This window comes from Dermacentor silvarum, chromosome 9 (genome assembly GCF_013339745.2).
Source record: "Dermacentor silvarum isolate Dsil-2018 chromosome 9, BIME_Dsil_1.4, whole genome shotgun sequence".
NCBI classification, from domain to species: Eukaryota; Metazoa; Arthropoda; class Arachnida; order Ixodida; family Ixodidae; genus Dermacentor; species Dermacentor silvarum.
This window is the reverse complement of record NC_051162.1, coordinates 69,606,333-69,620,776: the sequence shown is the minus strand read 5'-3', so window position 1 is coordinate 69,620,776 and position 14,444 is coordinate 69,606,333. Positions and strand designations below refer to the sequence as shown.

Sequence of the window (14,444 nt, the reverse complement as noted above, 5' to 3'; positions counted from 1 at the left end):
ATCATCAGCAATTGCTCATACCCCCCTAAGCAAGCAAACGTGCGATGGCTCATCCCCATCGTAATGGAGAGCCTACAAACAGTCAGCAAAATGAAGCGAACAGTTCACACATGCATGCATACAATAACGCATACAGCATACCTAAACGCGGCGTCTGGTCGAGTGTCACGAAATGAAATGATGAGCCATTTCACTCTGTGAAGGTGGATGACCAGCAAAGCTGCTTCGTGTGCTAAACAGCTTCGCTGCGAATTGTCTACGATGAGCGCAGGCGAACTGTCTACGCGGCCAATCGCCTACGCAGAGCGCAAGTGCTCTTCCTAGGTGCGCTGCCCCTCGGGAGTCTGGACTATACGCGTCCTCTCTACTACGACTACAGAAGACAAGTGAAATTCAAAATGGAGAACGCAACTTTTCTTTCTAGTTTATCTCTTTCAGTTTTCTAGTTACGAGTTTTCAGGTGCCAAGCACCTTATGCGCTTGGGCTGTCGGCATCTCCTGTCTTAATCGTTGTCGATAAACTATTGCTTCATAAATAAATACGCCTAATGTAATGAGCCCAAGGACACAATATCACAGTGATTACTTAATGACTGTGAGCACTAACGCTCACTAGGCTGGTATGATGAGAAGCGCTTGTAGCACTGGGCACACATACTAGCTCGAAAGTGAGTGTTCCGTGCTCCCGCCTCTGTCACCATTCCGCCTAATCATGCCTCATAAACTACGCAGATCCTGTAGCTTGTGACACTGGGCGTGCGAAAGGATAGCGTCCTTGATGGCACCAGCCTGGCCTCCTCTCCCTCGCTTTTTGTTTTCGCGCCCCAAAATTCTGTGTTGAGTTCGATAACTATATTATGGTGAATTTGGTTCCTAATGTCAATTGCCTCTGTGAGATAAAACCAGCTTTTTACTAAGCACAGCAATAATAACACTATTTGTTTACGGAGTGAGATGATAAGTAATTGCCGGCAAATTCTGAACACTGTTCAATGCCTGCAGTTTCGTGGAGTGCGAGTGTTCACTCGTTGGAGCTTGTGATAAGGGCACATAAAATGAATGAGCGTATTTCATTTTATAAAAAATCGGCAGCAGTCTTGCAGAACATCGTTGCTTTTATTTTGAGAGTATTGCTGTATATGAAAGCGAGTGCATGCTTGAAACGCAGTTGTTAAGCAAATACACATTTAGCAAGTTAAAACCGGGATGTCCGGTCCACTCTATCCAGGTAACCCAGAAGTCATTTCACATATTTATGTAGCGCCCCTCGTTTGAGACGCCATTGAAGAAAATAGGATCAGAAGCCCCGAAAAGAAAGTTACGTAGAGGACTGCTTTTTGATTCCAATTTGAAAGTTACGTTGTTTATGTCACAAAAATGCGGCACTGCTGCAAAATATTTGCTCATGAATTTTCATTTTGTCCAGGTGCTTGTCTTGCGGATACTCGACAACTACGACGTGCGAAGTTGTGGTGGCAGTATCATAACTAGGAACGTCATTCTTACCGCTGCTCACTGTGTCCTGAGCGAGTAAGTTGAGAAAGCTTGTTCAAGCTCAATAGAATGAGCGGTGGTTTAAGCTAATACAATTGGCCGCGTTACGTTCCCTATATTTTGGGGGGTTTGGTCCCATTAACATTGCAGCGATAGCATATATACGTTGCAGTTTAGAGCTGTTCTATTTAACATTGCATATTTACCGCCCGATTTAGTTGTATGCAGTTCTGGCTTTAACAAGTTGGAATCAGCTAGCGCAAGACAGGGGTAATTGGAGATCTCAGGGAGGGGCAATCGTCCAGCAGTGGACATAAATATCGGCTGATGATGATAATGATGATGATGAAGATGTTGCTGATGATTTGCCGCTTTTGTTTTGAAGGGATATATTGATAAAGCCATATTTAGGGAGTGCAAATTTTGATGATCCACGTAAGAAATTATGGAAACCCAGAAGAAAAAAACAACGTAACCAAACCACGCTTTCAGAAGTTGTATGAGATGTTTAGAGTTTTTTATTGTGTTCTCTCTGTTTTCTACCCTTCTTTGTAATGTTCACGCACATGTTCGTGGTGAATCTCATTGTTATTTTGTAAATATTTAGTTTTTCGACATGTTTAAGTGGCTCCTCTTTAGTTTCACGATGTGTAATATCTTGCGTATAGCTATGCTTCCCCCATATAAGTGGAACGCCGCTAAATTACAGCCTTGTATGGTCTCCGACAAGCACAGCGATGCCCTCCCTCTCCTATACAATCTTCGGGGAAATCAAAGAAAAAATAAACGAATGATGGTATGACAAGTGCGATTATCTTGTTGTAGCCTCAACCTACCGGCTGGGTAGGAATCCATTGTTCAACCAGAGGTTAGACCTGAGCTTGAGATAGTTTACCACAGCGGGAAACTTATTTCAAAGCGATATATTCACCCGAAGTTCCGGGTTCGGTTTCCTCTAGCGGCGGTTGAAATGCAAGAGGATTCGTGTACTGTACACTTCTTTCTGTGGACGTTAAAAAAACACCAGGTGGTCAAAATTACTCAGGAGCCGTATATCATTCACTAGACGCACTACATGCTCAGTTTTAGTGTACGTAGGTGTTCTGGCACGGCTCGCTAAGAGCTTTAGAGGGCACCATCTAACACGTCAGGTCATCTTCTCGCATTCCACTATGGAATGATTTGTCGCATATAAAACTTACGTAATCATACACGAACCGTGGTGTTGAGGCGGCTATAGTGTCGCTGCTCCCTGCGTAAAAGCAAAGTAACTTTCTTAGCCCAGGAAATTCCCCATGTCCTAGCAGCCGGCTGGCAAATATGGCCTCAATACAGGAGGTTAACAAAATGCGAGAAATGAGATAAATAGTGTATTCGTTGTCTACATTTTCTCAGTTTTATTGCGATAGCAATTATATGGACACTCCTAAGCAGATTTCTGCCGTCGGCGTCGCCGTCGTCGTCGCCGTCGCCGTCGCCGTGAGGTTCCGTATGACGTCAAAGGCGATGAAATCGTCGCCTCGCGCCGAACGCTGTATGTGCGAGTGAAAGGGCGCGAGGGACGCGCGCTTTCACGGGGAGTGAACGCACGGCGGAGAACAAACCCGCGTTCTGCGCCGTGCTCCCTTAAGGGCTGTTTTATTTCGAGGCACGCTATGCAAAATTGTGCACGAAGTTTATAAATACGCTAGAATTTGAATATTTCAACATTCGACATTTTTTCTATATTGTGACCGTAAGCAGATCCAATATTTCCTTATTGCGAATTTTCTTTTTTTTAAAGAGAGAAGGGGCGACCAGTGAAACAATTGGTTGTTTACTACAACACCAGTGACTTCTATTCAGGCCCCTGTATTGAGGTGAAACAAGGAGTTATACACAACAAGTACATCGATGCATTCCAAGGCTATGACATCGCTCTATTAAAGGTAATGAAATGTTGCTTTCAATTAAAAGCTATGTGGAGTCATTTGCACAGTCTATAACAATATTGTAAAATACAGGCGGCGCATACACACGGCGCACGATGGTGCATGGTGCGGGCATCTGCCGACTAGACGAGACGTATACACGTGTACTGCAGCAACTTTATTCTTGCATCATGACTGTATGAACTCGCATGATAAAGATCTTCACTGCATAACGACATGGCCACATCACGGGCTGTGTTTGATGTACACAGAATCGCAATTTCTTTTAAGGCTGTTTTATCAGTATATTTCGCGATCGGTAATGAGAAGGCGAACACAATTATTACGCATGGCAGGCAGAGAATGCTGTTTACTCGTGGCCATGCTCACAAGGCCGTAATGTTTTAAACTCTATTCGGAACAAGCGTACCTACTTTCAGTTTTTAATTTGTCAATAAATATTTAGATCGTTGTATTTTCGATTGTAAACTCTCGGGTAGGTTATTATTTGTTAATGACTGACTGAGGTGCGGAATTGGTTTAGTATAGTTGCGACTGAAAGTACACCCCATTTTTATAACTCTTGAGAAGAAGGTTGTGCGACGTATGTCAGATTACTTTTGAATGTACATTAGGCAGTAATGTGTTGTTTTTTACTATGTACAATAAAAATTCGCAAATTTCAAGCATCGATGTTCGATGTTCAAGCATCGCAATCAAGCGATGCTTGAACAATTCTTGCACATATACACATTTCAGTTTGTTATGCTATATGGCATAGAGATGAAGCGCCCTTCTATGTGACGCTTTTGAAGACTTTGACCAGGTTAATTTAGTTCAAAAATATCTTGCTTCCTATTCAGAGTCACCTAAAACAATGTGCCATCATAATAGTTACCTTCCAAAAGGATACTACAAGTTAATTACTACTTCAGCAATTAAAATTCTTGTATATGAAGATGCTTTGTGAACTGTGCTACACAAAGTTTATATAAATGAATCTGAAAAAAAGCAAGCCCAATATAACTAAACTTCAACTATGCGCAGCTTTCAAGACCCTTACCAATGTTCGACCGATTCGTCGGAGCAGTTTGCCTACCGAGAAGTGGAGCACCTACAAAGGCAGGTCCTATGCTTCTGCCAGGTTATGGTGCCACAAATCTAGGTACGTGCCTGCATTGCATGCCTTAGACTCGTTGCAAACCACTGCTAGACATTATTTTATTGCGATAGCAATTATATGGACACTCAAAAGCAGATATCTGCCGTCGCCGTCGCCGTCGCCGTGCGGTTCCATAGGACGTCAATGGAGATGAAATCGTCGCCGCGCGCCGAACGCTGTATGTGCGAGTGAAAGGGCACGAGGGGCGCGCGCTTTCACTCGCGCTTTCACTCGCACGGGGAGTGAACGCACGGCGGAGAACAAACGCGCCTTCTGCGCCGTGCTCGCTTAAGGGCTGCAGAAGTAGGCGTCTCTTTCCTCCTTTACAATCACCATATATGTAGAGCAAACGCGCCTTCTTCCGACGCGCGAGAGGCGCGAGAGGGGAGGGGGGGGAGAGGGAAGGGAGGCGACGTTTAGCTGCGGCACCAAGTGCCTATTTATATCAGAGGCTCCGGCAACAGTCACCAACGCCGCACGCATTTTGAGCGAACGCGGGCAAAACGCCGACGGCGTCGACAACAGTTCTGCGTGTTGCCGGTGCTGCTGCATGTCCAAGTTTATACAGCTGATAAAGGTACTATCATTACTCCGTATAGCTCTCTACAAATTTTCTATCGCAATTGATGCTTCGCCTTTCAGGTGAAACTGCGACAACTTTTTATATTAGAGCGATAACCATTTGTTGACTTTCATCGGTGTGACTGAACCTAACAGATGATTATCAGGTTTGCATAATATCTGATATCTACTGGCAGATAAAATCCAGTGGCAGCAAAATTGAATAGGAGCATAGCATTGAAAGCGACAGTACCACGCTGATATGAAATATACATTACTTTAGTTCACTTATAATAAGCAGGCTGACCGCGTAATGACCCTAATAAACTGCAGGTGTAAATAGAGATAGACTATGCTGCTACTGTGCGATAAATTGGTCTACGGTCATTGAAAAATAGAATGCCCTTATAACCGCTACCTATATTTATGCTCTATTTAAATGATGCTTTGAAATATAACTTATGATTAAGCGTTTATGAAAGGTGCGTAGAGCTTTTTTTAATTAGTAGCATTTTTACTGGAATGTAATCAAAATAGTTCGCGAACTATTCTATTTGGCACAAGATATCCTCTCGTGCTTTTTATATGGTATCAGGCTTATCCATCTTGCACTTTGAGTAGTTCTACTTAAGCTTGGACACTAGAGTATCCTTAAATGTACGTAAAACTAATGAATAAAGTTTAGCAGCTGCTGTGCGCTAAATAGATTATTTCAGTTGACCAGGAAGCAAAAACAAGCATTTCCGCCTGATTGTAACAACATACATACAAAAATAAATTCAACTGGAGGCATGATGAAGACATACAAAAGCAAATGCGATGTAAAAGAGTTCCGAAATTTCGCAAGGGCATGTTAACACGAATGTGTGAACGCCAGTTAAATACACATCCAAAATTTCGTAATTTTTTTCCATTGTCTGGTTTTCCAGAAAACGCATCAACGGATCGGCTTCGGTTCTACACGGCGCAAGTTTTGTCCGATGTCGATTGTGAAAACGGGCTACATTTACAAGGCCGACGCACTCTGACCAGCCGCCTGGTCATTTGCAGTCGTAGCCGCTTCCAGATGACCTGGAATGTATGTTCACTCATTAAAAACACAGTTTAGTATTTCTAATGTGACCAAATGTCACTATTGGTAATAGATTGCTGTCGCCGTTGCGGTAATTTTAGATCGATATCTTGTCGCGAAAAGCGGGGTGAAACCTTTGCTGTTGGCCTCACGCGTCAGTGCATTGGAAGCATTTTCGAACACTGCGATGTGAGTGGCATCCGTTAGAATTCGGCAATATGATCTTAAAAATAGTGTTTAAAAATCGTGCCAGAAAGCCCGATTCCCACTTTACTATACTTAAAGATGAGCTAACCAAGATGCTTTAGCGTGTTTTAATTGTATATGTCATGATTGGTCATGCTCGAGACCATCCCATATTAGCATGCGCATGAGCTGCGCCCATCCTACTCACTACGAGCAAACTTAAGGGACGTAGAAGACCGCGAAAACCTGAATAGGCCTGGATGCACTTTTAAAAGGGCTTGAGAGTTTTGGTGACGACATGAAATTGATTAGCGAAAGTGATTTATTGTAGAAGGTCGGCAGATTGGGCGAGGTGGTGGTTTTCTATGCTACTAAAAAACAGCGTTACTGACACAGGACACATAAAAGAGTTGTGGTGGACACACAAAAAGGGTTGAAATTCTGTTTGACTTGTATTTGCAGCGTGACTATAGCTGTATGTGGTAGCATCATTACCATGTCTGTGCGGATAAAAAGAGTAGGCGCCACGTATTGAAATGTGTATGGCTCGACGTCACTCAGCGAGTTAGCCCTATTGGTTGCTCATTCAAACCGCTGTAGGGATGTATTACACTCTAATACCTCAATTTATTCACGCAACGCCCCGAACGTCACTATTATAAGCGAAGGAAACGCATAGTGTTATTTCAGGGGAGACTAGAACTGGGTAGTGATCTCGCAGATCTTATAATGAAGTCTGTCTTCCTGTTATGAAGCTAAATTCTATAGTTATTGTGTGCTGTACTTCACCTCTACACACGTATGTGTATGTGCGTTTTCGTTTGTGTTTTGTTCCCTAATTACAATCAGTAAGTCTAGTTTGGAAAGCTACGTATCTATGTTTGACAACGGGTTAGCTTGATGCCATGTCTCTTCACACATAATTAAATTCATCGCAGTAGAAACGTACCCTGAAAGAACAATTTGGCCTTTCCATGGTACGCGCACGACAGTGTTGCAAAAAAGCGTTATTATTAGGGTATAGTTATAATATTTGTTTCATTTACCGAAACAATAGCTGCTACATTGCGTTAGTCGAACAAAATTCCAAGAAGGAGCGATTGACGATAGCCACTTGCGACTACTTGTCACTGAGTTAAACGACTGTCATGTCACACATGCTCCGTCATGTTTTATTCCATTCTTGCTTTTGTTTTCTAGCATAATTTCAAAGCGCCTCAATTCAACGGCGAGGTCAAATGGCTCCTCCGTAAGGCATCAGAACCACATAAAAATACCCGCTATGGCTGCTTAAACTTAAAAATTAAATTCTAAGGTTTTATTTGCCAGAACGACGACGCGATTATGAGGCAGGCCGTACTGTTGGACTACGTGTTAATTTTCACCACCTGGGGTTCTTTAACGTGCACCCAATGCGCGGTACACGGGTGTTCTTACGTTTCGTCCCCATCACAATTGGGCTACCGCGGCCGGGGTTCGATCCCGCAACCTCGGGCTTAGTAGCGCAACACCGTGGTTGCTTAGTGGCTACTGCATTACGGCTACTAAGCACGAGTTTTCAGCATCGAATGCCACCCTCAGCTGCCGTATTCCGATGGGACTAAAATGTAGAAACGCCCTTGTGCTGTACTTCGGGTGCACGTTTAGAAAACCCAGGAAGTCAAATTGAGTCTGAGCTCCCGCACTACGGCGTGCCTCGCAATCATGTCGTAATTTTGGCATGTAAAACCACAAAATTGTTTATTTGAAACTCCAAGTGACCATCTACATTCGCACCTCTATAGGAATATTTGTATACCGCTGATTGTGAATACTTCAGCTTTTTTGTCTTCTTTTCTCTTGGTGATTTATTTTTACGCCGCTGCACTTATGTCCCCCGGTAAAACAGATTGCGGAATCATAGGCCTATCGCGACAATAAGTCGCTAAATCGCAGCACTCATAGTTTGCAGCCACCACTCCATTTACTTAAAATTCAGGCGAAATGTTGTTTGTGATGTATTTGACATATTAGGTGGCAAGAAAATTGATATAACTGTGGCGAGCAAAATGCACGATTATCACACATCACACGCTGGACACATGCGCTAGCTCATCTTATTGCAGAGCAAGGCCCAAAGTATGTCTACATCGTCGACAAATACATGCGACAAATACAACACACCGAACTGCCTTTAGAGTATATGCACTTCGTATGCACACAATCAAAGTCGTCGTGGCTAGCAGAAGACGCGTGGTGCCATCCACACTGAGCGAGCTTAAAGCAATGTCCGCCAGGTGGCGATTCCGCTCCGTCTCGCGGGAAATAGCCATCTATTGTCATGCTTTCAAATGTCGGCTATGCCAAATGCTGCATTAGTACCGGACAACCTTGGTTAACTGCCTAGAAAGTTTCAGAATAAACTATTTTAGTGCTCGCAGCATTTTGTTTTATTTTGTGCCCTGGTCGTAAGAGAGTAAATGTAAGTGATTTCGGAAATTAACCTCCTTTTTTGTAACTCATTACTCCAGGGTGACTCTGGCAGCCCAGTAACAACCGTCATGCCAAATGGAAAATCAACGCAATACGGTATCCATTCTATTGGAGGCAAGAACATGGATCTTCCTGTGCCGACCATGCACACGAGAGTGGCCACCTTTGTTAGGTGGATCCGAAAATCACTAGCGCGAGTTGACGAATGGCCGATGGTCGTCACCGAAAGTCCAGGGAATGATGAGCCGCTGTGCGACCCACTGGATACAGCAGCGGTATAATTGATACATTTCGCAGCGGTTGCCATGCGTTTTATAGTAACAGTGACGTTTGAGTACTGTCTTGCGGCACGTATCAAAATAGGGATGTTTTGTTTAGGCTTTCAACATTATAACATGAAATAATGTTTTACTTGATACATTCAACTTACGGGTTCTCATAAAACGTAGTTGAATGATTTCTTTTCTACTTTATTCGTTTGTTTGATGACATAGGTACACCAGAATAAAAAGTCGCGACAAGTGTGTAGCGATGTCACTTCTTATGTCTATTCGTTTCAGGCGGTCGTAGGCTAATCTTACGACTTGTGTATTTTGTTCAGATATGTATTAAAAGTGAGAATATGCTGATGTATACTTTCGCTATTTCACACTGCATGTAGTGGCGGCCTAAGATAGAACAAATATTTTCAGGCAAATTTATTGTTTTTCACCTATCCATGAAAGCTTGTAAAAATCTTCAAGGGCAGATATGTAACTAATTTGAATACCTCACCATACCTTCTATTGTCCACCTGGTTTGCCTAGATTCTAGTTCCGCTGAACGATCAGAGCCCATATTTATTTTACCATCTCATTTTACTTTCAGGGAGATTGTCAGTGTTCAGAATTTCGTTGCAGACACACACACAACGAATACTTTTGAACCTGGAACTCATGTGTCCGTTGCTCTAAAAAGATGGACACTTAATTGGCGCAAAAATATGCCAATTTATAAGGAAGGAAGAAAGGAAAGAGTGAAGAAGGAAATGCAGGGAGGTTAACCAGTTTAGCACAACCGGTTTGCTGCCCTACACTAGGGAGTAAGTTGGGGGAGAATGAAACAGTCGTATGTGCCTTCGTGATGCCCCATTTATAAATATGCAAGCAGTCTAGGTAGGTGATTCTAAATCCTCATGCAGAATAATTGCCGCTGAACCTAAATGCACTATCAGTGTAAATATGGCTTCCCAAAACGCTCTTCGTAAATTATTATGAGGATGTAGACATTGTTTGCAAAATTATTGCACAGAGACGTTCAATATGCCGTTGTGCCGACTACCATAACGTGCTCTTTACGAAGTACGGTCGTGAGAACGCGCTAGTGGCAACTTTCGATGTGCAAATTTTAAATAATAATAAAACTGTATTGTCAATTTCCTTTCGCAAATTGTGGTTTAAAAAAAGTACTACGCTACCAAAGCTATCTTTATACGGTATGGTATAGCCTAAAATTTCCCAATAGGTGTACGTTTAATACAAACAGACTGAGTGCTTTCTCTTCTGCAAAATACATATTATCGTGTTTAGAACAGTTGGGGTATTCTATCAGTCAATTATTATTTCAGTGCGAAAAAAAGTTTAAAAGCACATTCCAAATTATGTATATTGCAGAATTGCTAGAACCTAACTCAGGAGATCTATGTAATATGTAACTTGTAAATTCCACACACATTTTGTACAGACACTTGTTGAAGCAATCTACACGGTGTCTGGAAGAGGTGGTATGCTACATACTTCTATAACAAAAGACAATTTATAAGAACCTGCGCCGCATATGTTGAATTCGTCTATTGATCACGAGCATCTGTTTGTCGATCTAGCCTTTGTAACGCCATACATATATAGTACAGCTTTTCCAGCTACCACGGATGCAAAAGAAAAGACGAAGTAGAGCACGAACTGTTTTGACTACTGCTCGTACAGTTCTCTTCCTGCAAGAAAAATGGCGCTGGGATGACCTGTCACAGACATAGCATGGTAAATTTATAGACCGTATGTTGTGCTCGACATTTCTACACAGAGTTAGTGGAGCGGACGCTGGCTTCAATCAAATGCGCAATTTGTAAGGCGGTAAGATAGGCTCTTGGGTTCGAAGAAAAATATTTATTATTCCTTTACCCTTTGCCGAACAGACGACAATGATGCCGTCTTTTCGTCTTCAAGCTTCAGCCACGACATATTCGAATTGAGGTATTCATCGCGGGTAGAGATAGGAACGATATAGTTTGTTTCATTGTCCCAGATGAAGAAAACAAAATGTGGTGTATGTGCTTGGTTTATTTGGGGGAAGGTATTGTTTTCTGTATTGTATTGTACAATGCATTTTTGCAGATAACCTTGGCGCAAATCCAGCTTGTTTTTTTTTTATCTTTCGTTGGAGGCAATGATGCGGCACTCTAGTAAAGGTTGTTTGGGTGAGAACAGTAACATTTTCCGCGTATTATGAAAAACATAAACGTGTCTTAGAGATGAATGTAACAAAATATATAGGTACGCGGTTTAAACAGATGGACCCAGGCCTTCAAAGTAACATGAATTGTTCAGGGGATCAAATATTCAAAGATTATATGAAAGAAAAGATTGGCCTACACGCTTTCAGCTATGAGGGATGTCTACTGTAACACCCGCGAAAATGTGGACTTGCATTGTGGAACACCAGCAAAAGTAGATGCTGTACAATTGCTCGGTGGCGTGATTGCGCTGGAATAGCTGCACTTTTTGGGAATGTGAATACTGCGATGTGTACTTATTCTTATTTTCCGGTGACCACCTTTCATCCGCTAACAAATGGTAAAGTAGCTTGGTATTGTAAAAGTTGGGCTAGTTGGTGGGTAATCTTTAACTATGCTTACGGCGCAAGGGTTCACGTGCACGAAAGAAGAATCTAGAACACAGACAGCGCTGCTTCCGAACTGAATATTTTAAGACAGCAGTGCGCCTGTGCTTGCATTTCTTTGTAAAATAAGCATATAGGTGTTTTCTCGGTGATTAAATATTCAGTCGGAGGTCAGCGCTGTCTGAGCCCTACTCTACTCCACGTGAAGGCTTGCGCTGTAATCATAGTTAGACATGTTAAAGGTTATCGCTCCGCGCAAGACGCGCCATTATGTATCGCAAGTTTCCCAAATGTTATCGCTGGTTCTATATGGTGCTCAGTTATCAGCAGATAATGTGCGTGACTCGAATACTGAGCTTCTTCGATTATGAGTCCTTGATAGTGCCGGACGCCTTGGGACTTTTAGACGCAAAACACTAATTCGCATCAACTTCCTTTGGAAGCATTGGTTGGCAAACCCATTCATGATTCGTTTAATTCAGACACAGACTGGCCCGTGAGTGCGAGTCTGAGAGAGTTGAATTGGGTATTAGGGGTGTAAGTCTGAGCGAGGCCAGCTGTGTATAATTTTGGCATGTGTAGGTTTGAGTGAGGACGGCTGACGAGAATTCTTAAGGGTCCTAGTTCGTAAGTGAGAAGAAAGTTAGAAAGTTATATTTTGTGAATGAGTTAAAGTGAGTCGTGTTTTTGGAGGCATAGGCTTTGAAGTATCAATTCAAGGAGTCATAGGAGTCATCAGATTCTTTACGTCAAATATTTTCGCCGTGACGCCAAAATGTGCTGGTTCTCTAACTCTAAAACAATCAGGATGTTACTCGCAATACTTCATATGATTAAAAGATAGTAAAAAAGGGCTTACAAAAATCTGCTTCACCAAGCCACCTAAATATTCGTTCCTGCGGTACATTGGCTGAGAGTTCGGACAATAACACACATTGGGCACCCACGTTATGCCCGTTTCCCTGGTCAAGTCTTGGTGTCTCTTGTGAAAAGGTTAGTGAGCAAAAACAAACAAACTGGGTGCACGAACTCTACACATGGGTGTGCCGCTTATGACTCGAAGAAACTCGCTGCATTCATTGCACTCATTCTTTGTCAAACAATTTCAAGAAAAATGTGCACCGGGTCAACACTGACGTTGTTTCTTCTCCGTGTAACTAGCTTGATGTCCTTGAATGAACGATGAGACCAGACATGTTTGACTTCTTTAGCGTCTGTAATTCACAACTAAGAAGCTAGTTCGTAGAATGCAGCAGTTGGACGGTCTGGCACATTCCATTACCTCGTGCCAAATCTTACTGTGATGCCTAATAGCAGGGCGCCTAATAAGTTGAGAGAACACAGCAGTAGACTAAACAAACATATTCCGCAATATTTTCCTACAATTCACTAGCAAGAACACAAGGGTTTGTGCAGCGTAATGGCAGTGTCACTGAAAAAAGATACATTCGTCCAGACGTGCAGGATAAACGTGGCTCAACAATTTGCAAGCTTACGTGCATCATGAACCAGAAAGCTCTCAGCAGCTCTTTCTGAGAAGTTTTGTTTCCTGCTCATACACTGCTCTCAACTCTTGACTACCATTTCTGGGAAACGTTTTTAAGGCCAAGCTGTTCTTGACACATCTCGCCGGCTTTCGTGACCGTGAGAGTGGTGCCCTGGCTGTTCCTTGCCGGAGAGGCCAACCAATCACAGCAGAGGACGCGCGCGCCAATGGGTTCCTTGTACAAGCACCAGATGACGCTCTCCTCCACGCATCTATGGCAGCGGGGGCGCCGGAAGCAGTGCGGCGGAAAGCAAAAAAAGAACCAGAAAGCTCGACTACGCGGTTGCACGATAATGACGGCGATATTGCAGTAGCCTCTCTACTATGGCTGAATGAAGCCTTCCGTGCAACTTTGGGCGCACATACCATAAACACAAACTCATGTTTGGACTCTTTGTGCACTCACACAAAGCTTCGCTGTATATAGATTTCTACTCGTTGGATCTGCTGCATTCTTCCGATCTAGGTTTTCTAACGTGTTTTCATCTCGTGTCACTTCAGATACTCGGCTATGTTTGTCGCGGGTTTTTGTACCTTTTCTTTACACTGGCTTTTCATGAGCTTGATTCATCTCGTCCTGCTGGGTTTGGTTGACGCTTCTGTACTACTGCGTAGTGCTCGGCATACTTCTCTAAAGCCAAGTTCATGTCAGGTTTTGGGCGCGTAAAGTCATTAATACGTAATGAAAACATTTTCTTGAGTTCAAAACATCACAAAGATGTATGGGTTATATTAGCGGATTCCTAATGGAAGGTTCAGAAAGCGGCTAAATGCAATTGCCAGATAATAAAATTATCATCACGCGCGAAATTAAAGCATTTTTGTATCATTATCAAAAATGCAGAGTGGAAATTTGCGACATTCATAGTGTGGTTACACCGCGCTGGCTGTACTTGATATAACGAGCGCAATAATGTACATCAAGCTAAATAATCCGATAGAAAGTCAATTGAAAAGACCAAACTGGTCGTTATCTACAAAATTAACCTCTATTTTTAAATGGGATATCTCCAAAATAGCATCAATTTTCGTTGTAACATTTCACTTTGTGATGCTAAAGTGTCGCAAGAAAAAGAAATGTGCGTGTAAAACGTAATATTGAGTACAAACGAAAGCGGTCAACAGGCAACGACAACCTGTACGAAGTCGATGAGCAACGTTTTA

At 42.7% G+C, this 14,444-nt stretch overlaps 1 protein-coding gene across 1 annotated transcript; it reads left to right on the top strand.

The window, feature by feature from the left end:
* Window positions 1-1,431: 1,431 nt before the first annotated feature.
* Window positions 1,432-9,158, top strand: LOC119464781 (duodenase-1-like). The gene is made up of 5 exons (XM_049656494.1): window positions 1,432-1,530; window positions 3,278-3,422; window positions 4,452-4,569; window positions 6,057-6,205; window positions 8,896-9,158. Exons 3-5 carry the CDS (start codon window positions 4,470-4,472, stop codon window positions 9,136-9,138), a joined length of 492 nt encoding a protein of 163 aa, XP_049512451.1. The 5' UTR covers window positions 1,432-1,530; window positions 3,278-3,422; window positions 4,452-4,469; the 3' UTR covers window positions 9,139-9,158.
* The last annotated feature ends 5,286 nt before the right edge of the window (window positions 9,159-14,444 follow it).

Excerpts from the sequence above, each read along its gene's own strand:
- LOC119464781 (XM_049656494.1), top strand. The coding sequence starts at position 4,470 with ATGTTCGACCGATTCGTCGGAGCAGTTTGCCTACCGAGAAGTGGAGCA. Across the intron at positions 4,570-6,056 it reads TTATGGTGCCACAAATCTAG|AAAACGCATCAACGGATCGG; the intron begins GTACGTGCCTGC and ends CTGGTTTTCCAG. Across the intron at positions 6,206-8,895 it reads GCTTCCAGATGACCTGGAAT|GGTGACTCTGGCAGCCCAGT; the intron begins GTATGTTCACTC and ends TCATTACTCCAG.